This window comes from Thamnophis elegans, chromosome 1 (genome assembly GCF_009769535.1).
Source record: "Thamnophis elegans isolate rThaEle1 chromosome 1, rThaEle1.pri, whole genome shotgun sequence".
Taxonomy (NCBI): domain Eukaryota; kingdom Metazoa; phylum Chordata; class Lepidosauria; order Squamata; family Colubridae; genus Thamnophis; species Thamnophis elegans.
Genome location: NC_045541.1, coordinates 48,960,947 through 48,986,073, shown reverse-complemented (window position 1 = coordinate 48,986,073; position 25,127 = coordinate 48,960,947). Strand labels below are relative to the sequence as shown.

The 25,127-nt window shown below is 38.3% G+C and overlaps 1 protein-coding gene across 1 annotated transcript in view; it reads right to left on the bottom strand.

The window, feature by feature from the left end:
• Positions 1-25,127, bottom strand: part of DPP10 (dipeptidyl peptidase like 10) — a 196,258-nt gene that overhangs the window by 134,250 nt on the left and 36,881 nt on the right. Inside the window, 1 exon segment of the mRNA XM_032235619.1 lies at positions 6,198-6,292. Within this exon segment, the coding sequence (XP_032091510.1) occupies positions 6,198-6,292 (95 nt within the window).

Here is a 25,127-nt window from a genome sequence, read left to right as displayed (position 1 = left end):
TTCCCTGGAGCCTTTGCGCACGGCCCAGGAGCTTTTGCGCACGGCCCAGGAGCCTTTGCGCTGCAGCGATCATGTCCCCCGGCCGCTGCAGCGATCATGTCCCCCGGCCGCTGCAGCGATCATGGCCCCCGGCCGCTGCAGCGATCATGGCCCCCGGCCGCTGCGCGGCCCAGTGCCAGGTACTCCATGGCCCGGCACCGGTCCGTGGACCGGGGGTTGGGGACCACTGGACTAGATGACCTCCTTCTAGCCCTAAATTGCTGTGCTGTTTATCTTTCTTTCTGCTAACAAAGAAACCTGCCTGAGGCTCATTCCACATGCCTGCCAGATAGACATAATGATATAATTACCCTAGAGAAAGTCTGGCTCCATTCACAAGCCTTTTAAAAACACAATGATCATATTGCACAAACCCCAAAACTTCAAAAACATAAAACCATATAACATATAACCATATAACCAATTTGTTCTTTCCTGCACCTTTTTTTAAAATAATCTTTATTGGTTATACATTTTTTTTAAAGAATAAGACATACAAATACAACTTTAAACATACAACCCCCACCCCCCACACCGCGGTGACAGTCATTCACAGCCCAACTTTTTTTTTCTTCCTCATTGTTTAGTCTCTAACCAGCATCTTCTCGTTACAAAGTTCAGGGATCTATTACAATACCCATGTTCACTTTTAGTTCCCATTGTTAACAACTGCTATTTAACTTTCCCCGTTTTAAGTCCCTGCTGTTCTCCTTGTCGCCCACATATACCATAGGTTCCAGCTAAGATAATGTTCCGTTTCTCCTTTGTCCCTCAGCCAACCCATCATTCTGTCCATTTCTGCACATTCATAAATGTTTTTAATTATGGCATCTTCCGATGGTATGGTAGTAGATTTCCAAAATTGCGCATAGCTTATTCTTGCAGCCACAATTATATGTAGGCTCAAATGCCATATACATTTACTCATGTTTTCTGGTTTTATGCTTAGTAAAAAAGTCTTGCGTTTCCATTCCATGCTTGCCCCGGTAACCTCTTATAGCCAGTTTTGAATCCTTCTCCAGTATTTCGTGGACTCGGTACAAGACCACCAAATATGGTAGAATGTGCCATCCCTTCTTCCACATTTCCAACACAGTGGAGATAATCTAGGAAACATTTTGGCTAACCTCATTGGGGGGAAGTGCCATCTATAAACCATCTTGTATATGTTTTCTATAAACGCTGTGGATATTGTAAGTTTAATAGTCTTACTCCATAGATCCCACCATGTGCCCATTTCAATCTCATAGCCAAAGTTTCTCTCCCACGTTATTAGAAGGTTTTATCCATCTCTTCTTTAGCATCTTGACAGGTCAAAAATTGATAAATCTTCAATAACATTTTCTTATCTCCGCCAAACAAAATCTTATTTAGCCCCTGAGGGTTTGGGTAGATCCCAAACCGTACCTTATCGCTTTTAAACCTATTTCTAATCTGTAAATATTCCCACCATTCCAGATTCCTACATTGTTGCTCTAATTCCATCTTTGTTTTCATGTTGCCATCTTCTGTCATAATGTCTTTATATATTATGTTTCTTGTCCAATTAAATACACTGGGATGCGTTAAGGCCTCCAATGGTGCCAACCAGCACGGAACCCTAAGATAGTACTTTTTCCTCATCTTTTCCCACACCCCCATCAAAATCTTCCGAATATAATGTCTCATGAAATACCTATGGAGGGTATCTCTTTCTTGCCAGAGGGAGGCATGCCATCCCTGGGGGAAGTCATGTCCCTCTATAGCCAATAGGCGCCTTCTACTCAACGTCACCCAATCCTTCACCCATGTCATAATTGCTGCATTATAATATGCTTCCCTGTTGGGTACTCCGAAGCCTCCCAGGTCTTTACATTTTTGCAACGTTTGGGCTTTAATTCGTGCTTTCTTGCCTTGCCATATAAATTGAGCCACTATTGTGTCCAAGGATTTTAAAAAAAATTGTCAAATTTAGTCGGTGCCGTTTGAAACAAAAAGAAAATTTTTGGTAGTACACGTGTCTTAACTGTCACAATCCTGCCCATCAAAGACAGTTTTTTACCACTCCAATTAGTCATATCCTTAGATACCTGTTGTAGTAATTTCATATAATTATCTACCTTGATAGAGGAACATCTCGCCATGAGCCAAATTCCCAAGTATTGTATTTTATGGGCCATGTTAATCCCTAACAGGCTTTGTACTTCCCTTTTCTGGTTCAAAGTCATATTCTTAATTAACAGTTTTGTCTTCTCTATTTATACGTAACACCACTATCATACCGTACTCCTCTATTTTATGTAAAAGTTGTATCCCAGAAGCCATAGGATCCTCCAAAATAAAAACAAGGTTGTCGGCAAAAGCCTGGACCTTAAATTCCTGAGCTTTAGCTCGTAACCCTTTAATTTGTATATCACTCCTCACTATTCTAAGAAGGGGTTCTAATGAAAGGATAAACAGTAGGGGGGATAACGGGCATCCTTGTCTTGTGCCTTTACAAATCTCAATATCACCCGCCTCTTCTCCATTTACCAATAATGTCACAGTTTGTTGTACATAAATTGCCCGAACTGCGTTTAAGAAGTTTTCTCCAAACTTCATATTTTCTAATTGTGACAACATAAACTTCCAATTTACCCAATCAAAAGCCTTTTGTGCATCGAGAAACATAAAGGCCACTTGTTTGTCCGACCAGGCTTCATAATATTCTAAGGCATCCAAAATAATTCTAACATTATCTTTCAGATGCCTTGATGGCAGGAAGCCGTTCTGATCAGGGTGTATAAATTTTCTAAGGAAGAATTTAAGTCTATCTGCCAATGTATCTGCAAAGGTTTTATAATCCACAATCAAAAGTGAAATGGGCCTATAGTTTTTAATTTGGGTACGGTCAGCTCCAGCTTTAGGCAAAAGGGTTATATAGGCCTCAGCCCATGATTTCGGTACGATAGAATCCATCAAGACAGCATTAAATATTACAATCATCTCTTGTCCTAAGATTTCTAAAAAAGTTTTATAGATTTCAACTGGCAAACCATCCATGCCAGGAGTTTTGTTGTTTTCCATTTTTTTGACTGCCTTTTTTAATTCATCTATTGTTATCTTTTGGTTTAGTACCCCTTTCACTTCATTTGAGATCTTAGGTAGATTTGCATTATCTAAAAATTCCTTAATTTAGTCCTCAGAAATTTCCTCTCTACTATATAGTTGCTGAAAAAAACCTTTTCAATTTAAAATTATTAAGACTTGTGGACTTCAACTCCCAGAATTCCACAGCAAGGCATGCTCAGTTCCGATTTAAAGCAACAACATTTGTTTTTCCCCTTTGTGAAAAAAGTTTCCTTCTTTCTTTTTCTTTTTCTTCTCCCTTCCCCTCCTCCCTCCCTTCCTCCCTCCCTCCCCCCTCTCTCAAACATAGACACATACACACAGAGAAGTTGGATTGGACTCTCTCTCCTACCCCCTTTCCTCTCTGTGTCACTATCCCTCTCTCAAAGAAACACACAGACATACAGACACAAAAGTTTGATTGGATATCTTTTCCAATGGCTTGAAAGCAGCTCCTCTGCCATCCCCCCATTCCGCCACTGCCTTCCCCAAACACTGGGCAAACCTCCCCCATTGCAAATGCAGCCTGCTGTCTGGGTGGAAAATGCCTGGAATGCAATAAAGCCCATCCACTCACTTCCTGCTGGCAGGCTGGGGTGAGAAGAGAGGCAGAGACGCCAGTGGGGAGCCAATCTGATCCTTCCAAAAGAAAGAGGCTGGGGGAAAGTGTGTGTGCTACAGCATGGCTCTTTGTCTGGCTTCCTGCCTCCTCCTGTGGTCTCCTCAGTGCTTGCTTGTGCTTTCCCTCCTCAAGTGTAGTTTGATTGCAGGCAGAGCCACATTGCCTTTTCAAACTTGTAATCAGTGAAGCTGGGCTGGATTTTGATATAGTTTTATCCAGCTGTTTGTGTGGAGGGGAGAAATGGATGAGGGGCTGGGGAGGAAGTCACTAACTTGGGGAGGGAGAACACCAGCGAGCACTGAGGAGACCACAGGAGGAGGCAGGAAGCCAGGCAAAGAGCCATGCTGTAGCATACACACTTTCCCCCAGTCCCGGAAGAATCCATTATGTAAAAATCCAGCCCAGCTTCACTGATTACAGGTTTGAAAAGGCAACATGGCTCCACCTACAATCAAACTACACTTGGGAAGGGAGAGCACAAGCAAGCCAGGGTCCTTCCCTCCAGTATTCGCCCAAAGCTCCGCACAGCACCAGGAGGATGAAGTTTGAATTCCTCCAACTCCCTCCGACCCACATGTACCTTTTCCAGCTGCTTCAGAGAGAACTTCAACTCTGCTCTTGCCTTGGTCCTCTGCAGAAGTCCCACCCTCGCTTCTTTCTCTTTGAGAAGCGCCTTGCAAATGGGCTGTGGGGCAGGGGAGCATACCGGTATGGGGGTGTGGCCACGCCTACGTGGAATGGCTGTCACTTACTCTGCTGCTGCTGAGTCACAGGAAGAACGAGCGCCCTGTACTATGAGGCAGGAAAACTGTGTGCCTCATCTAGTCTGACTTTTTAGGCTTTTAAGCCTCTGCTTAACTCTGCTCATGGTGAACGATCATAAAACAACTAAAAAGTCAGACTAGGTGAGGCACGCAGTTCTCCTGCCTCATAGTAGAGGGCACCTTTTAAGAGGCTTTTTTAAACAGTTAAGCAGAGTCATCCATGGTGAGGCAGCAGCTAGTTCAGTCTCACCTCAGGTCTCGCCTGAGAGGCTGAACTTGCTGCAGCCTCACCGCAAGCTCTCGTCTGATTAGTTGAACGGTAAATGTGAAAATTCTGCAATTTTAATACCAAATAATGTAAAACTGGTGAAGTTAAATGGAAAATAACTTTATGGTACAGATCAGTAGATAAATACAAGCATTTAATTTATTTTTTCCTTTTACATTTTTTTCTTTTGCTGTCCACTGTAGAAGGACAGATAGACAAATATAAGGAGTCTGGTAGCATCTTTTTTGACTAACAATATTATTAGAATGCATACCTGATGACATGACTTGCAGCAACATGAATTGCAGCTCATCAAATTTATACCTTTTAATAACATTTTTTAGCTGGAAAATATTCTACCTGACTATCTTCAGAGATGAATCAGCTTGACTTCTACTGAACAGATTTTATGAATGTTGAAGCTTTTATTTGCTAAAATTTAAAAGTACAGTCATAACCAATAAAGATTATGTTTTATGTGACATCCTTATTTGTCTTTTTTAAAGTTTACATTAAACAACAGTTCTTCAGTGGTGGGTTGCTCTTACCGTTGCTATAGCAATAGAAATAGCAATAGCAGTTAGACTTATATACCGCTTCATAGGGCTTTCAGCCCTCTCTAAGCAGTTTACAGAGTCAGCATATTGCCCCCAACAACAATCCGGGTCCTCATTTTACCCACCTCGGAAGGATGGAAGGCTAAGTCAACCCTGAGCCGGTGAGATTTGAACAGCCAAACTGCAGAACTGCACTCAGCTGAAGTAGCCTGCAATGCTGCATTTAACCACTGTGCCACCTCGGCTCTAGGTATGCTGCTTGTGGTCTGTTCGTGCATGTGCCAGACATGCACTGTGCACACGCCAGATGTACACTGTGCATGCATATGCACACTCTACCACCCCTGCGACACCCAGCTGCTTGCCGGAGGTCATGCAGATGCCACATGCTATGTGCACATGTGCAATTGGCCCGGTTGCTTCAAAACCAGGTATGGAATGTGGGCGGGAGGGCCAAATGAGCCACTGCCCCTGACTACTACTGGTACGGCCATACTGGGCCATACCGCCTGGAGCCACCACTGCAATTCTTACAAAAAAGGAGTAAAATAGATATAATTCAATAGAAGAGTGGCATCAACAATTGCACGCCATAAACTTTCAGTAACTCACATGTTGTAAATAAGCACTTGATTTTATGAGAGCATGTATCTGTACTACCAATCAATATCAATTAATCTTGCTGGTCTCATGGTCTCTTGCTTATCTGTTATTCCATAAAGTAGGCAAGAACATGCCACAGTAACATGCCACATTCAAAATTATACATGAGGTAGATTTGAAATAATTATTGCATATAAATTCAAGAAAAAAAGTATAGCAATGTAATTTCTCATTAAAAATAAAGAAGTAATACTTACAAAAGTTGCATTTTCCAGCAATAATGTAGTTGTGTTTGTTTCTACATTCAGTTTAATAACATGTCCATTCCTGTTTTTATATACCACTTCTGTATCTGTTAATAGAAAAATGCATTAAGAATTAGAAAATGCAAATATTCCGTGCAATAGCTTCTTAGTTAATAGACTTTTTTAATAAAAAAGATATCATCGACCATCCAATATATTAAAATGTGATTAGGCTGAGATAATGACTTCATCAGTGTTATCTGTTTTTGTTAATTTGTTCAGAGATAAGTGCCCCTAGTCTTTCTGACTTACTAATGGAGATAATCTTTCACCTTAGCATTATTCTACCTTCTCCCTTGTATAAAACAAGGTCAACTGACTTTTTTAAAAAGCAGACTTAAGCTGTTTGACTTTAACCCCCAAACATCTTTTCCCTCCCTCTCTTTTTTGCACTGTTTTTCACTGCTGCTAAGTAAGAATACAGGATACTTAATACATTAGACATTTTTACATTTAGAAACAAACAAACAAAACTTTCAGGAATGGTTAACTGCTTCATTATTCTACTGCTCTGATGTTTTGTAATTCTCCCACCTATTGAAAGTAATTTTAAACATTTCAAAACACTTTACTGAAATAAGCTTCAATTGCACATAAACCTTATATTCACCATGCAATGGCTGCACAAAAAGAAAGAAATTTGGGAAGATTGTATCATGATGTAACAGTATTGTGAAGAACATGTAATACAAATAAGTTTGAACTGTTATGCTTACATGTTCTTCATTCCTTTTATGTCACCTTTCAAATTCTGCACTAACTAGAGTAATTTCTAATTGGGCAGAGCTTTTGGCTCATCTTCGCTATTTTATCAAATGAAGAAAAAAAATCACCATGTAGATATCCTTTAAAAAACCCTAGAAATGTTATTTATTGGATTAAGACTAAAGATGGTACAGGATCCCCATCCATCAGGATATTTTTTTATATACCCTCAAGGCCTTTCATTTTAATTTATGTTACTCAAATGTAGCTGACACCAGGAGTAGTAATTCTGTTTCTTATTCATAATAAATTAAAAACTGTTTTATTCACATCAGGGTTTAATAATTTTAAATATGGCTTGTAAGAAATATTAGGAAACATGAAAGGACCTTAAAATGGGAAAGCATGTTATACAGATGGATAGCCAGTAAATAATACAAGCACTTCAAAAATAGATGGACAGGAGTCAACCCCGGTGACCTACAATACTTCTGGCATTTTTGCCTTCCTGCATGAGAAAAATCTAACATACATTCTTGCAACAGCTGTAAACTAGCGGCAGCCCTTGAAGAAAAAGTTGATGTATTGAGGCAGCAAGTAGCCGCTTCAACTGATCAGAAAGAATAAAGGTTTACCAGCTCAAAGAAAGGAAATCATACAACAGAAACTGACAGTGAAAACAACTTTCAGTAAGGAAGACACTCCACCAATAAACCCAACAGAAAAAAATAGCAAGCAGAAGTAAGGAAATTGTATCATCTTCTACATTATTGGAATTCAGAAAGAGTTTTCAGGCTCTCATATGGAATAAAAAATAGGGGAAATGGGATGGAATAGGAAACAGGAGCATGGACATGGCAGAGTAACTTCTAAGATAGGTCAATTGGTTATTTCTTCTTGCTAATACATGAGAGAGAGAAAAGACAAACAATACTGCAAAACAGTGGCTATTATTATACTATAGGTTTTAGTATCACAGATTCTGAAAGAAATTCAAGCCATGGGCAACTCATGTAGTCATGGAAGTTGTTAGATCAGTGAAAAGCAGCAGGCAAGAGGAGCGAGTGAGTTTCAGCACTATTTATTGCAATAGTAAGTGACTGTGCTCTGCTGGCTGGGCTGCTGGAGCTCGCCTTTTAAGGAGCTCCGGCAGACCAGCTGGCTAATGATAGTAGTTTAAACATTCCGGGGTTTGGGCAACCAATCCCTGGTGAGCATGTAAAAACATGTAAATTAAGATGCACCGGCAGCCCAGCCGGCCAATGACAGTTTTTTAAACTTCCCGGAGTTTGGGCAACCAATCCCTGGTGAGCATGTGAAAACATGTAAATTTAATAACGTACGTCCATACGTAACACAAGCCATGAACAGAAAATAATTCTTCCAACTGATAATTTTCCTTATCAACTAAACTGGAAAAATATTGATTACATCTCTCTTAGGCAGACTGAATTGAAAAATTGGACTCTGCCGAGTAGAGGAGGTGTGGTCAAGATTTCTTCCAATCTTCTTTGGCAAGCAGGCCAAAATTAACCCATGCTTGGATTCTCCAAGCAGTGCACAGGAGAAAAGTAAATGCAGTAGGAGCAGATATTTAATGGGTGATGGATGAATGAATGTGGATAGCATACAAATGAAAAGTATTTAGTTGGATGGAGTTTATGAGATATTCAAAAAGAGAGACATAAGTTTAAGGAATAAAAGGTAGCATATAATGGTTGTGTTGGAAGCAATGAGTATTTGCAAGGATAACAAGATATAAAAGGGTACAAGAATATTAAATCAAGTGCAAACCTGAATTGGAATTTCTTCTCTCTCTTATTTCCTGCTTTGATTTGGTTACTACAGTTTTACTTTATTTATATTTTGAATATAAAAGGAACAGCATATATATAAAGAGGTAGTTCTTGTTTAGCAACTGCTTCATTTAGTGACATTGCAGTTACAATGGTGATGAAAAAATAGGTTTGCAATTAGTCCTCATATTTATGACTTTTGCAGGTCTACAAAGCAAAAGAAATGACACACAAATTGGTGGTTTCACTAAATGGCCACTTCATCTGATTGTTGAGTTGCCAATCCCAGTTGTGGTCTCTAAACAAGGACTACCTGTATATACTAGAAACATATAACAAAGGTTCAGGTATAGAATGATTGAAACCTGGCTCAATAATACTTTTTTGAAAGTGTCTTTGAAAAAGTTCTTGGAATAGTAGTGAACTGTAGACTAGCAATTTGAAATGACTGCAATATATAAGGAAAAAAAGAAAGTACAACTTTAAACTGCATCAGTTTCAAAATCATTGGAAGTGATTCTGCTTTGAACAAATATTAAAAAAAAACTTTGTCCAATTATGTGGATCACAAGTTAATCCATCCTCCCCTTACTGTGGAGGAAAAATGGGAGGGGAATTGATATCACACAAAAAATTACAGTCTATTCTGTATAGTTCCAAAGTGAAAGACATAAAATAAAGTATTCAAATTATAGAAATGCAGATTTTGAAAGTCAGTGTTAGAAATAAACAGAATTGCAAAGCTATCACTTCTTAACAGTAAGAAAAGTTAAATGCTGGAACCCATTGAGATGATATTTTCTTCTTCAATGGATGTTCAACCAGAGGCTAGGTAATCAGTAGTCTGAAATGCCTGAATTTAGAATCCTCTGTTGAATAAGTTGATGGGTTGGATGGCAGTATATGTCTTCACACAAAGACATTAAATACATACACCACCTTTTCATGGACTAAATTGTATGTAAATGTAGTCCTCCACCTATGACCACAATGAATATAATGAGTCATGTGACCAGATCCAATTTTATGGTTATTTTTACCATATTTGTTAAGCACCCAAATCCCGATCACTTAATCATGTGGATAATGCAACAGTTGTAACCTTGAAAGACAAATTGCAAGTATCACAAGTGCAATGCTTTACAGTGATGAGAAAATTTAAATCACTTCTACCAGATCTTACACGGCAATAACTTTACATGCGGTTTAAAAAGATACTGACGCTGTATAGATTATTGGTTGCCAACCTTTCCAGCTCCATTGGCTGGCAGCATGGAGAGGGTATGGTGTCCCATGTGCATTTCCAACACTTGAGCAAATGGAGTTTCATGCATTCGCCTGCCACTTCTATGGCCTGGTTCCCAATGGACCACAGGCCAGTACCCATCTGCAGAACAGGGGTTGGAGACCCCTGATAGAGATCAATGTAAACCACCAACAGCAATTAACAGTGGTCAGGTGGGGCAAGTAAGAGAGCAAGACAGTAACCTTTGATAAATAAGAAAATAAACTTAAAAGAAAAAAAAATAGTTAAGGACATATAATATATGGGCATGTTGCCTACATCAATGAAGGCTAGTTTAGGGAAAACTTAATCTTGTCAGGTGGCTTCACTTGTTCTTGAAGTTGAATCCCCAAGTACAACACTTGAATTTCATTTGCATACATTTATAGAGTTGTGGTTTTTGTAACTGAACCGGTTCTTAGCTGAGATGGAAAAACACTGAATATTTTGGCTCTTCTCTGGAAAAAATACACATATCAAACAAGCAAAAGCCTAGATTTAAAAAAAAAAAAACATACACAACATCAACCATCAAGCTGTCAGCTGCCTTCTGGAAGTAGCTAATTTGTGTTAATAGGTAGAGATGCTTAGGAGAAACAAATTAAGTGGATAGGCACATATTGCTATATCTATAAATGTTATTGTATTTGATTGGGATGACATTCTTCCTTTCTCTGTATATCCCTTTTCTTTATTAAAATTAACTATCTTCATCCTTAATCTCTTATTCAAGCAGAATCATCTCCTGCTATTCTAAGTGCATTTCCCCCCCCTGACTTAATGCCCCCAGAAACTAATAGAAGATTTAGCTTAGCAGCCGGAGGAATTGCCTTTCATCACTCATGGAGAGCAATCAGCTCCACTAAGATGATGAAATATTTCCACAAGTGAGCTATGCTATGTTGTTAAATCATCATCAGGATATTAAGATATATCAAGAACCATTTTGAGTGGCACAGTTACCAGCCTTTCTGATATAATACCAGCCTTTCCCAGTCACAAGGGGATTTTGGATTCTCTTTATCATTTCTAAGCAACAGATGACCGAAAAAATAGAATGACATTATTTCCTATTGAAGCGCTGTGCTGTAAAATGTTTCCTCAAGATTACTGCAGCAGTATTTGGGGGGTGGGGGACGACAAATAAAAATCTACTTATGTACTCTTCCTTTCTAATCTATTTCATCAACCATACAGTAAAGTCTAGGATTTTTAGAGCAACGTAAGAAAATGCAATATTTATTTATTTAGTTTTAATTATTAAATTTATATGTCAACCATATTCAGAATAATATTGATTCTGAAATTCTGGGTTGTGTTGGGATGATGCACATTAATGACAATTTTCATTTTTATTGGAAAAAGAGTGGAATAATAGTTATTCAACTAATTAATCATTTTACATGCTGAACTTAAACACACACACCATATCTATACAAATACAAACGCACAGAAACAGATTTTTGCTTATAGTAGTTTTGATTTGTAACCAAAATGAAATGTAAATAAATACAGTATTTTGTTATCTAATTAATCACTGACATTTGTAATTTATGAATTGAAATAATAATGTGTCCCCCCTTTTTTAAAAAATACACCACTGTCATAAATGTTTGTTTTGAGGAATCTATCTAGAAGCAACAAAATACTAAATATCACTAGTTGGGGAGAAAGAGAATATGCAAATATGTACATTCTGCAGAGAGAGAAATCATCTGAGGATTGGCTCCAGCCCAAGCCCAAAAACTCAGAAGACTAAACCTCTGGTTTCTGTGAGCAACCCAGATTGATCCTGTGATATGCAAATATGTACCTTCCTTTTAAAAATGAGAAAGAAACAAAAGAAAGCAAAATGAATATATACTTATAATTCTGGAAAGCAGCCAAAAGAATTGAGTGTGTTCAACAAGCTAAATATGAATATGCATTTGGTACAGTAAAGTACCATAGCAGATGATAGAAATGTTAACATTTTGATAGGTATGTTAAAGTGCTATTGAAAATGTATTCTTCACACCTGTAATTACTTAATGAAACTTTACAAAAGAAGAGGTATTGGAATCTGACTTATAAACTCATCAGACCAGATAAAATAACAAAAAAGATCATGAAATATTATAAATAGAATGACAAATTGTTTCACGTTACTAAATTAAACTCTGAAACTTCTTGAATGTTTTTATCTACTTGAATGACTGAAAGTTAGACTTTAAGCTAAATCATCCTTCTTTCATCATAAGTAAAAAGACTTATTTCATATTTTCTTTTATTAAAGTCAGTTTGAAAGTAATTTTGTAACTTTGTAAAATATATTGCTTACAATCCCAAACTCCAAACACAAAAGTGAAACTAAATTGCCAGATCTATTTTAATATCATAGCTGAAATGACCTTAGATTCCTAGGGAAGGTAGAAGAGAAGTCTTGTTTATATTATTAAAGTGATGCCCTGTGCTAAAATAGAGCCTATCAACTTAGCTTTTTTCTGTCTTTGACAAATTGATAGTACGTGAAAGCCAGCTGGGTAACTTTGTGTTAGACTCTCTGTCTAACCCACCTCACTGGGTTATTATTGTGGGGAACACAGGAGCAGTAAGGGAGTATGAAGTATGATCACTACCTTGAGTTATTTTTTATTATTTATTAAATTTATATGTGGCACATCTCACTATCCAAGCAGCTATGAATTGTTTATAGTACATGTAAAATTGTTATTTATAAAAAAGGAGTGTTTTTGCTTGTTTGCTTGCTTGCTTGTTTAACAGGACACCCATTTCTAGCCAGGATGGCTTATAATACAATTAAAATGATATTTATAGAAAAAAGAGTTATTTATAAATATAGAAAGTGTGACAAAAAATACATAAAGTGGGACAAAAAATACATAAAGGTAGCCATTGAACATTGGCTCTAAAGAAAGCAGGAACTGAAATGAAAACTTGCTACACAGCAAATCAATAGCAGAATAGCAGAATAATTAAGTTGTTGAATTTAAACTACAAAGACTCAAGTTTTATAATCCACCTTCTGCCATGGGATTTCCATGGGTGGTTTCCCTGGGCCAATCACTCTCTCTCAACTCAGCTCAATCAACGTATTGTTATTATGAGAAAAAAAACAGAAATGGAACTGTACAATGTATGCCGCCTTGAGCTCTCAAAGAAAAGACACATGTAAATCTAAAGCATAGTAGTGTGCACACATGCAGTCAAGACACATTTACTGTGTATGAATTTATATGTTTAAATAAAGATATATTCATATTACAAATAATTATTATTCATATTTCAAATAATAATACATTCAAAATATTTAAGTATCTATTATTATGAAATATAACTCTCTAGCTGGGACGCGTGAATCTATCACATTCAGATCTACCCATGGTAGTCATGTTGCAAAAACAAAGGAAAAACACTTGATTCTTATTAATATGGAAAGATATATGCAGGTTGATATTAAACATTTTTAAACACTATTTTGGATACCACTACATTTCATTATCCCCAGTGTTCCAGGAATTGAACATTAAATGAACAAAAATGGTATCCTGCGTAATCTCATAAATCAGTGTTTTATGCAGTAAAATATTTTTATAAATCCAAACAAATTCCTGATTTATATCCACTTATTTTTTTCCTGTACCAATATGGATGTGGTTTGACATTTCTTTTTCCTAGGATTTCTTTAAATAACCCTATCTAATCTAGATTCTGCTGCTGGTCTCTCAGCCAAGGGCTAACATTCATGCTTAGTTTGTTAAGGTCAGCCAAGAAAAGCTAGTTGCTTTTCTAACTAACTATACAAGTCTAATACATTAGTCACTAAATAAAATTCCTCATACACTTCACAGTACCTAAATTCTAGTGTGACATAGTGATTAATGTGCTGGACTAGAGCAAAGAGATGTCCCAGTTCAGGACCAATTTCAGCCTTAAATACTCAGTGTTCTTTGGGTCAGTCACACTTTGTCAGCTAAACTTACATTACATTAATTTTGTGGGATAAAAGAAAAGATTATTTTTTTTAGGCTTCTAGATCTACTTTGCTAAAATCAATGTTGCTTGAATTAGTTTGAAAGCAATCTAATTTCAGTAAAATTAGATTAAGAATAAACTGAAAATAACCTGCATTAAATATACTCCAAACGTAATAAATCATTAGAAAATTTTAGGAAGCAAAAATAATGTAGTTGCAATGGGTCAACCAGTAATGTGTCTTTTTTACCCTACCCTACCAAAGTCACAAACCAACATGTATAGCCCAGTTTCAACAAACATTCATTAAACAATAAAAACGATTTATCCACAATATTTTGGCATATTCTCTAATTGGTTGCAGGCCAGAACTGTATTTAAGAGTGTTATTGTCTTAGAATATGATAAATAGTTCTTTTTAGTATATGTTGTGGCCCACCAGCAGCTTGCAGAGCTGGCGGCAGACTCAGATGATGAGGAGGTTCATGAGGAACTTGGGCCAGTTTTGGAATCTGGGGAAGGCTCTGATGAATGCTGTACATCAGACATAGAGATAGAGCCAGGACCATCCAACATTTCCTAGCCACTGGAGAAGCAGCTGCCTTTGGAGGATGAAATGAGTGAGGAGGAAGAACGGATGGGGCCTTTTCCAGATGCACGTATGCACAGAAAAGTTAGGAGAGGTGAACAACAGAGGACAAGGAGTCAACTCAGAAAGCAAGCACACGTGGACACTAAATGGCCCCTCCCTGGCTGCGGAATAAATAGAAAGAAAGGGGAGTGGTTGTCATAGGAGTCAACAGTTTGTATTTCTGAAGATTTTGACTCATTGTGTGTCATGCTACAAAGACTGCATGACAGAACTTAATTTGCAGCCTTTTGTCTGGATGCTCATGACCTTGTAATTATCACAAGGTACTGATAAGGTCTGTTACTGCAGACCTTAATAGTCCTTGAAGGACTATTGCCTGGATTTTTTGGTGGGTGAATACAATTAATTCACAAGAAGTAAATAAAGAGTGGGTTTCTTTCTTGCTTCTGCTAAAGCTGGTCAGAATAGTAAGATCCAATTAAATCACTTACAATGTAGCATTTTCACAGATTTCTTTTAATATATTACCATGATAAATGGCAGTAACTACTAAACAAATAATGCTAATATAAAAATGGCAACTATTTATTATTCCAAAGATCCTAAAATTGTGGGAGTCTATGAAAGGAAATGAGGGATGGAAAATTGAAGATATTGGTAAAAATTATTGTATTGGAGCTCAACGTGTTTTGGAAAACTTTTTCAAGAGCATTTTAAAACAAATTCTATAGAGACAAAAGCACAGAGCCACATATACAATGGCTCTCACCACATATAAAATACTATTTAGTTGCTGACATAGAGGTCACCTCATCTCTTCCCAATTCACTTTCTTTACATCACTTGACCAGGTGGACATCCTACACCAGGGGTTTCAAATTCACTTCACCACAGTGGCATCATGTGACGTATTGGGACTTTTCCCCCCTTCACTAAACTGGGTGTGGGCGTGACTCAGTGATATGCAGTGAGGATTACCGTTGGTGAGGCAAGAGCGCAGCAGCGGCGAGAAGCAATGTCCCCGCCGCTGTGTCCAACAGGCGTCTTGCGTTTATGGCGGACATAAATGCGAGACACCTGTCGGACACAGCGGTGGGGGTGTTGCTTCTCGCCCCCCCCGCCTCCTCCGTCCCCGCCACAGGACATTTCGAAAGACTTGGGCCACTGAAAGTCAGTGTCTGACTGTCTATAGAGAAAGGTGCGTGGAAATCCACAATTGCAACCCAACAAACGTATTTAAGAGAGCAGGATCACTCCAGTTCGCGGGTGGGCAAAGTTGGGGCGGGGAAAAACGAATCGAGGCAAGAAGAAGGATCTTTCCCGGATTCAAGAACCGTGTGATAAATCCAGCCACTTTGGGCATCTTAACACTGGCCTTTATGTTTCTTCTCCTCTTCGGTGAAGACCGAAAACTTAACTTTTAGCACTTGCTACTGGCAGAGCAAGGACTCCGGGGAGCTTTTCCACCTTCCCCGACTGAGCTGGGGGAAAAAACCATGCGAAGAAATCGATGGTGTTTCTCCGCCACCGCCGGAGCATCGCGTCCCACTGACCCGGGCACGCTGACCTCCCTCCCCTTTAGCTCTGTTTCCCCACACCCTTGCCTTGCGCGTCTGGACAAACCAGGCATGCAGGTCTCTGACTTAAGGGCCCGGGAGGAGGTATCGAGGAGAGGAACTCCCGGACTGTGGTCCTCAAGATGCCGACCCATCCTCACGGATTAGGTGACCAGGGCAAAGGGCTCGAACGTCGCCACTCTGGCCATGGCAGTTGGGCAGAGGCCCGGGGTTCAACCTTCAGGATTCCCCGTAGCCTCGTCGGAATGGAGTGCTAACCTCGAAGCTGACCCTGGGCGCTGCCGAGGAGCAGCAGAGCCAGGAGCAGCAGCTGTCACCCGCAGGTGCAGCCGCCCAGGTCCAGCGATATGGCTGGAGCGGCTCCACAGGTGGAAGGGTGGGAAGTCTCAGGCTCCGGAGATGCCTTTTGTTGCCACTTTTTACTTTGCTCCGCCGCGCCCGCCCCTTCTTGTCACCCGCCCTTATCTCTGCCGCTCTCTGCAGTACGTGAGCCTTCCAGCCCTTGGCAAGCCGCAGGTCCTGCGGAAACCATTCCCACAAGGATGGGGTCCTTCCCTGGGGCTTGGGTGCTCCGGGGTGTAATCCGGCTCGGCCGCCATTCAGCAAAACATGTCCTGATTTGTGGCCGGGTGGCATGTTTGCCACCTGGCCACAAACCAGGACATGTTTCGCTAAATGGCGGCCGAGCCAGCATGGCTTAAAAAAATAAAAAAAATAAAAAAAAATAAAAAAATGAAAAATAAAAAAATAAAAAAATGTGCCAGCCTGCGCACCAGTAGAGGTGGGTAAACACACACACACACACACACACACACACACACACACACACAACACATAATAAAAACAAATTACAATTACTTACATTACAAATAAATTGAATTCCTCCCCCCTGCCCACTCCCTTTGACCCACATACCTTCCAGCTGCGTCAAAAATGCAAGATTTGGTCTAGCCAGGGCCAGGCAGGCTAGGATAGTTGCTGCTAGAGTCACCACGTGGATGACTCTGCTTAAATGTTTTTAAAAAGCCTCTAAGCCCTCTGCAGGAGGAGGCGAGAGACTCACGTGCCTCGTTTGCATAAGAAATTTTACGCTTTTTAACCCTTGCTTAACTCTTAAAAGGCAAAAAATTCCTTATGCAAAGGAGGCCCATAGTTCTCTATAGTTAGCACTAAGCAGACTCAGAGTCACTGTGAGTTGGAGTCTGGTAACAACTACCTTGGCTTTAATTATTTAAAAAAAAATCTTTAAAATTCTTTCCTTTTTCTGAGGAGACTGGTGAGGCCCCGTCTCCCCTGCCTCTAGTGACTGCACGTCCCTGGCATGGCCAGTGCATGACGCATCTGGCCAGGGGTGGGGAGCTTGACAGCCCTGCACTACACAGTCATCACTATAAACTATCTCTATTCAGTGGCAAAGTTCAATTGGAGAAACTCTTTGATAGTCAAAATTTCAATTGTGACACAGTACTTTAAGTACAGCGAAGAGTATTCACTACAGATTTCTGTTTCACAACTAAGAGCAACACCACCTGTTTTCAGAGCAACTTCTCCCCAACTGAAATGAAGGAACAGATGCTAAAGAACACGTCAGAGCTTCTAGAGTGTCAGAAGTGCCATCTGTTGGTGATTTATAACATGGGAAGCATTACTTTTCATTCAGGATTTATATTTCTTGTGCAGAAGGAGTTGTAAACAGCAACATGTAAAATGAAATATAATTTATTTAAGCAATAACTTTGGAACCAAAACTTTCATTCCAAAGCAGATTTAGGAGATGCATAGAAGACCCATTGCTTTTCTCAAGGCCATTGAACTATTAAAGTACCCCTGAAAAATCCATCAAGTTTACCTCTAAAATCTAGTCTATCCCACTTTAAAGTAACAAAAAATATTTCTATTGTTGACTAATTAAGCAGTTGTTCTTAATAACAATATTTTTAAAGATTTTACTTATTTATTTTGGCTTTACTAGCTCAAAGTCACCCAGGCAGGATTAGAATTCAGGATTAGAACTTGGTTTCTATCTGGTGCTTTTACCACTAGACAAAATTGTCTAATTTTTAATGACCCTTTTAATACTTGATACTAAAGTATTAAGCATTAAAATGGTCATTTTATTTTTTTTAAAGAGAGATAGTTTGATCTAGTAGTTAAAGTACCAGATAGAAACTTTTTGTTTTTATAATTAACTAATGCTAAAGTATTAATAAATTATGAAAACAAAAAATACCAACAAATTCTTATTACATTATCATATATATATATATATATATATATATATGTATGTATGTATGTATGTATGTATGTATATATGTATGTATGTATAGATACATAGATATAGATGATAGATAGATAAATAGATAGATAGATAGATAGATAGATAGATAGATAGATAGATAGATAGATAGATAGGGAGGGATAGAGGGAGGGAGGGAGGGAGGAAGGGAGGGAGAGAGAGAGAGAGAGATCAGTACTGAGTCCATGAAGCAGCTGGTTATATTGTATCTTCAATACCACTCAGCTTTATTAAATTTGGAGTGGCTTTGATCATCATGTAGCAAAGTGGTGTTGGGTCACTTAAGAAGCTAATGCTGGCAATAGATGCAGCAATGTTGATTCTGCCTATCTTTCGAATCAGCTCTAAATCCGGTGAAAATTGTGATATTCCAGAAGTGTGAAGGTCCTCAAAAGTGTGTGAGATGTGTGCTAAGGACACAAAATATTGATCTTATATTACCTAACTGTTCTCTGCTTAGTCGTTCTGTGTCAGAGGCCATGGAAAAAAATGTATAATAATAATACACAAAATATATAATATACTGTACACATATACATATTCTGCATTTTATTGTGAACTAATAATAGAAAAGAAAAATTGAAGTAAATACCTTTAGCGTCTCTGTATTCAGGTCTTTGTTATTTTGTTCAGAATATATTATAATGAATAATAGAATGGAGAAAATGTCCATTTGCACAGCACACTAATTTTATATGAAGAGACTGCAACTTAACTTTTTATGCTGCACAAAGCAATATACATAGATATAACCATAAATGAGAAGGAAGAGAATATGGTTATGATAATAACAGTAGTTATTATAATGGACTATTGCGGTTCCTGTTACATTTTTACAAAAAAAAAGAGAATGAGAGAGAGAATGAAAGTCTATAATAAGTGTAAAGCAATTTATATCTAACTGTGCTCCTGATGTAGGATTATAATCAAGCTGGAGGACTATAATCAAGGCCAGACAAGTCTAAAAGATATGGATTGCAGTGTCAATCCTAAAGTTTTTATTATATGTATAGATAGGGTGACCAGACGTACAGATTTCAGCGTGACAAGCACGCTTTATAACAATTTTTCCCTTGTCCCTCCGCCTTTTAAAAAAGTCCCGATTTTCTGCCTTCATGTTGAAAGCCCAATGGATTTGCTTAAGAAATCCTAACCGGGGCAAGACAAAAGACATCCTGTCTAATCCCTCTCTCTCTCTGTCTCAGTACTTTCATTGAAGATATTAAAACGTTAAAGCAACAAAACGGACCTCCCCCTCCCCGCGTCGGTCGTGTTCACCTCATTTTATAAGAAAAAAATGATCTAGTACCATAGAGCTGCAGGAAATGGCTAGAGAGGTTGCCAGTGTTACTTCCTGGATTTTCTGGAGGGGAGGGGCACGGAGGTTGAAGGACTGCTCCAAAATGGTGGGAAAGTTTCTTTGAAACTTGGAGTTTCTGCCTGCTGGTAAGTGTGCTGGGTTTTTTTCTTTTATTTTTTAATGCTCTACCATTCCTCCCCCTCCCTCCCACCACCATTATTTTATGGCTCAACACCTCCTCAGTGGCAATCCTATATCCACTATTAATTCTTAGGAATATATTTTTTAATATAATGTGGGTTCCGGACTTTTAAAATAATTTTACAGTTAGCAATATTGAACAATGAAGTAACTAAAGAGAACCCTTGGCTAGAATTTTTCTCCTTGTCAAGTTAGATTATCCTTGAAAATATTTTTTTTGATATGGCATTTAGTTACATGATTCATCCTTAGCATTCTGAACTGCTAGAGTACTTGGAGGACTATGGCATATGTTTCTTCTTAACATACAATATATGAATATCAGATTCTAAAAAGAGAAAGGTTCAGGGCTCAAGCATAACCATTTCTACTCTCTTGCAATTCCAAATCTTGACTTTGGGTGCTTAGTTTTTTTTAAAAAAAATTAACAATGTTTTCTTAATATTATTTCAAATTTTCAATGGTATTTAACTGCTGTTCAAACTGGATTTAAATATATAAAACTAAGGAAAGCCTAGCTGGTTAGCAATTAATGAGAAAGCAAAAACTAAAGATACCAAAGAGAAATAATTATATAGAAATTAAGGACAAAGAACAGTCACACAATTGGTTTCATGAGTTTCACAAAGGTTTCTGAAATACACTGAATTATTTCACAATTGTTTTATACTCAAATTTTCTATTTTGTTCTTATTTTTATTCCTGAAAAGAAATCTTGTATCACTGTTTTTTTCCACAGCAGGAAAGAATTAAACATGTCAGATATAATTGAATGGAAGAAAAAAACTCTAATGAATATTGCAAAAGTTGCTTCATTTGTACAATTATAGCATGATGTGTATGGCATCATTATAGCATCTACCAGATGCCTATGATTACAACCAAGACGTTAGCCAGTAATTTAAGAAGTTAATTTAGAAAGAACAGTTTGTGGGCAAAAAGCCTTTGTATAGTTTCATCCAGAAAAAAACATTTGAAATGATCAAGAATGTAACTAGTCAGCCAGCTAATGTTTTGTTTTAACTTTATTATAATAAAGGCTATCTACTGACAAACAGAAATATTTATTTGCAATATGCTTTTGAATCACTTTTCCTAAACATGGCTTAGTGCACTGTACAGTCTTTTTAATACAAACAAACAAAGACTATCTTTATTATTATGTGTTGGGAAATTGCCAGTTAGACTGGAAGAAGAAGTCAAGGGAGAACCCAGCTGGAATCGTTATGCAGCTGCAATCTGCATAAGCTAACCTTCCACAAGATCCATGAAATCTTATCTGGTTGTTCCCAGGGGAGGTGAGCAGCCTGGAGAGATTTTTGCAAAATACCCTGTTTCCCTGAAAATAAGACCTTCCTGGATAATAAGCCCAATCAGGCTTTTAAGTACATGCGCTAAAATAAGCCCTCCCCTGAAAAAAAGCCCTCCCTGTAAATATTGCAGTGCAGCAACAGACATGAGGTGACCATGCTCGTCATCTCCTGCACCTCAAATATAATAAGACCTCCCCAAAAATAAGGCCAAGCACTTATTTCAGGGGTCAAAAGAAAATAAGACCCTATCTTATTTTTGGAGAAACACGGTAGGTAGAAGACAATAAAGTTTATTTTAGCTATTTATGAGTGGCTCTGGTTGCTTGCACCTGACATTTTATGGGAGGTATGTAATATCTCTATATTTGTCCATTTCTTCCTAAGAATTATGTCCCATAGATTCTGTTATTCCTATAGTCTGTTGTGTACAATGATTAAATTTTGGCAGATAATTTTTCAAGTGAAATCAAATCTTAATTGTCTCATTTGTTCAATTCAATTAATTCTCAGCACAGTAGACAAAGATTTTGCTATAATGTAGTGAAATGAAAGTCATATCTTCATCTATTTATACTTCAACTTTTTTCCCTTCTGTTCAATCATGTCCAATTCTTGGAAACTGCTTTCAAAAGTACCTGCAATTTTCTTGGTAAGGTTTTTCAAAAGCAGTTTGCTGTTGTCTCCTACCTATGGCTGAGAGAAAGTGTCTAGGCCAAGGTCATCCAGCTGGGTTTCTGCCTAAGGCATGTCCTGGTTTCTAGCCTAATGCTTTTACCACTATACCAAACTGGCTGTCATGCTTTGACTGATGATAGGTATATTGCTATCCTTCAATTCAATTTGCAATACAATATTATGACGCTAAAAGAGCTGTTCTGTGTATGAAAACACTTAAACTTGATAGATGATAGATAGATAGATAGATAGATAGATAGATAGATAGATAGATAGATAGATAGATAGATAGATAGATAGATGTTATGGATGGATGGATGGATAGATGGATGTAGAATGACAGTGAGCAAGAAGACGGACAGAAGGACAGACAGACAGACATTAGCATCCATTGGAGAGAAAATAAAGATTTCTGAAATCAAGACATAAAAATCAGATCTTTGTTATAAGTGTGCCCTGAAGAACACCATACATTATGGTATCTAATTTTCCATTGATATAATTGTACAGGAAACTTGACTACCACAATGCGATTAAGTAAACAAAAAAATACCTTTTTGGGGGGATATGTGATGTGTTCCAATTATACAACAATTAGCAAGGGAGTCTTTAACAGTGGCAGAAAAGTATGCCAATGACAAGCCAACTTCTAACAGAACATATTACCAACAGATCTATCTTACTGTGTCATTATTATGACTGATATGATAAAAACAACAAGAACTATTGGAGTAGTATTCTAGAGGAATGGAAATCACTATCTTTTCACATTTGTTTCTTTTGCAGGTAAATAACTTCAGCTTATATCACTTCTTTAAGAGCACAGTTATTTCGCGTATCCCATTTATATACTTAGTTTCATGAGAATTACTCATTTCTACTTGTTTCTAGCTAATACAACAATGATACCATTCTGCTTTTAAATTGCAGCACATAAAATCTATCTTCTAGGAACTGCAAGTAGGGAGACCAAAGCACAATTATCTTTTAAAATTTGTAACTGAGTTTCCTCTGAGTTTTCAGTACTCTTTTCCTAATGATAAGAAAAGACAATTGATGCAGACTTCAATGAGACACCGTAGGAAGAAAATGATTCAGCTATAACCTCTGTGGATCAATAATCTTAGCTGTTAATAAGCATGAACACTATTTTTATTACTTTAAGTGAAAAAATAATAATGTGTTAATATGCGTACCAATTAGCAGCCTATATATAATTTACTTTGCATTTTAAGGTTTACAATACAATCTTCATAAATAGCAAGTTATGTATAAAAATGAGTCAAACCATTTCTTAAATGTAGCTGACCACTTCTACAAACTATTTTACCCTAACCATTTCACTGACAAAATCCCTTGGCTCCTGTTGAGTATGAGAACTAACAACGCAGCTGTGCATCCCTACAAAGAAGTAAATTCCACTGAATTTAATAGGGAAGTGATCATAATATTGCAGATTAGCAGTGAAGCTTTGAAAAGAGATCTGAATCAAGGTCCAGAACTCTAGCAATTATCCTGGATTGTCTTCCGTGACTGGTTTTAGACATAATGGCTCTCATTCGCACTACAGAATAAATTAGAAGAGACATTTGAAGTAAGTTCATTAGGCCTTTCCTCTGAGGAGTACCAACATCATTTACTCATGCAAATACATTTATTCCATAAGTTATTTTGTCTCTCTGTCTGGTTTGCATAAGCAAACAGACAAATATATGCTAGGGACTAATGTTTAGTGAAGGAAAGTAGAAATCATGAAAATAAATTTATGTATGTATGTATGTATGTATGTATGTATGTATGTATGTATGTATGTATGTATCAGAGGTGGGTTCCTGCTGGTTCTAACTGGTTCGGTAGAAGAGGTTCATCAAATCTACCGTACCAGTTAGAAGAGGTTCCACCGGTGGACCTGGAAGTAAGTTCTGGAACGTCTGCCCCTGCCCTGTCGCTCGCTCGCCCTGCCCGTTCTGTCTCAGCTCGCTCACTCCCCACCCGTCTGCACTAAACTAGCCCAGCCTGCCGCTCACTGATTGGATGGAGTCCAGCCAATCAGTGAGCAGGCTGGAGTCGACCCGTCAGCCTCTAACATCCGTTTAGCAATAGCAGTTAGACTTATATACCGCTTCATAGGGCTTTCAGCCCTCTCTAAACGGTTTTACAGAGTCAGCATATTGCCCCCAACAACAATCCGGGTCCTCATTTTACCCACCTCAGAAGGATGGAAGGCTGAGTCAACCCTGAGCCGGTGAGATTTGAACAGCCGAACTGCAGAACTGCAGTCAGCTGAAGTAGCCTGCAGTGCTGCATTTAACCACTGCGCCACCTCGTTTAAAAGTGTGGCCAACATCCCGAGCAGCTGTTGCATCGCACTTGTTGATCAGGTCCTCCTATCTCTTCGCTTCACTTCACCTTCCAGCAGTCTGCTGCTTCCCTCAGGTAAGCAACTAAGCGTGAGGGGGGCAGCGGTGGTGGGAGGCCTTCAGACCTTCCCTTGCGAAAGCCACGGGCTGGCGTATGCTGCATAGCCAAAAGGGGTAGCGGGCAGGAGCATACGCCAGCTCACAGCCAAAAGAAGCATGGCGGTAGGAAGCTAGTGTATGCCAGCCCATGGCTGAAAGAGGGTAGGCAATGGCGGTGGAAGGCTAGCATATGCCAGCTCATGGCTTTTGTGAGGTAAGGCCTTCATGACTTTCATGAGGTAAGGCTGGCATATGCCACGTGGCTGAAAGGGGGTGGGCAGTGGTGGCGGGAGGCTAGCGTACATCAGCTCATGGCCAAAAGGGGCATGGCAGAGGTGGGGGGAAGCTAACATATGCAAGCCCACTGCCAAAAGATGGTGGGCGGCGGTGGCAGGAGGCTAGTGTAAGCCAGCTCCCTACTTTATTGTGTGTGGAATACTTTTAACTGGTTTTATTTTAAATTATTGCATGTGGAATACTTTAAAATGGTTTTATTTTAAATTATTGTGTGTGGAATACTTTAAAATGGTTTTATTTTAAATTATTGTTGATAGAATCTTTTTTTAAATTTTCAGACTATTTAAAAAAAAATTCTATCAACAATAAATTAAAATAAACCATTTAAAAATATTCTATACTCAAATACTTTTAAATAAAATGATTTAAAAATATTCTATACGCTTAAAAGTATTGTGGATAGAATATTTT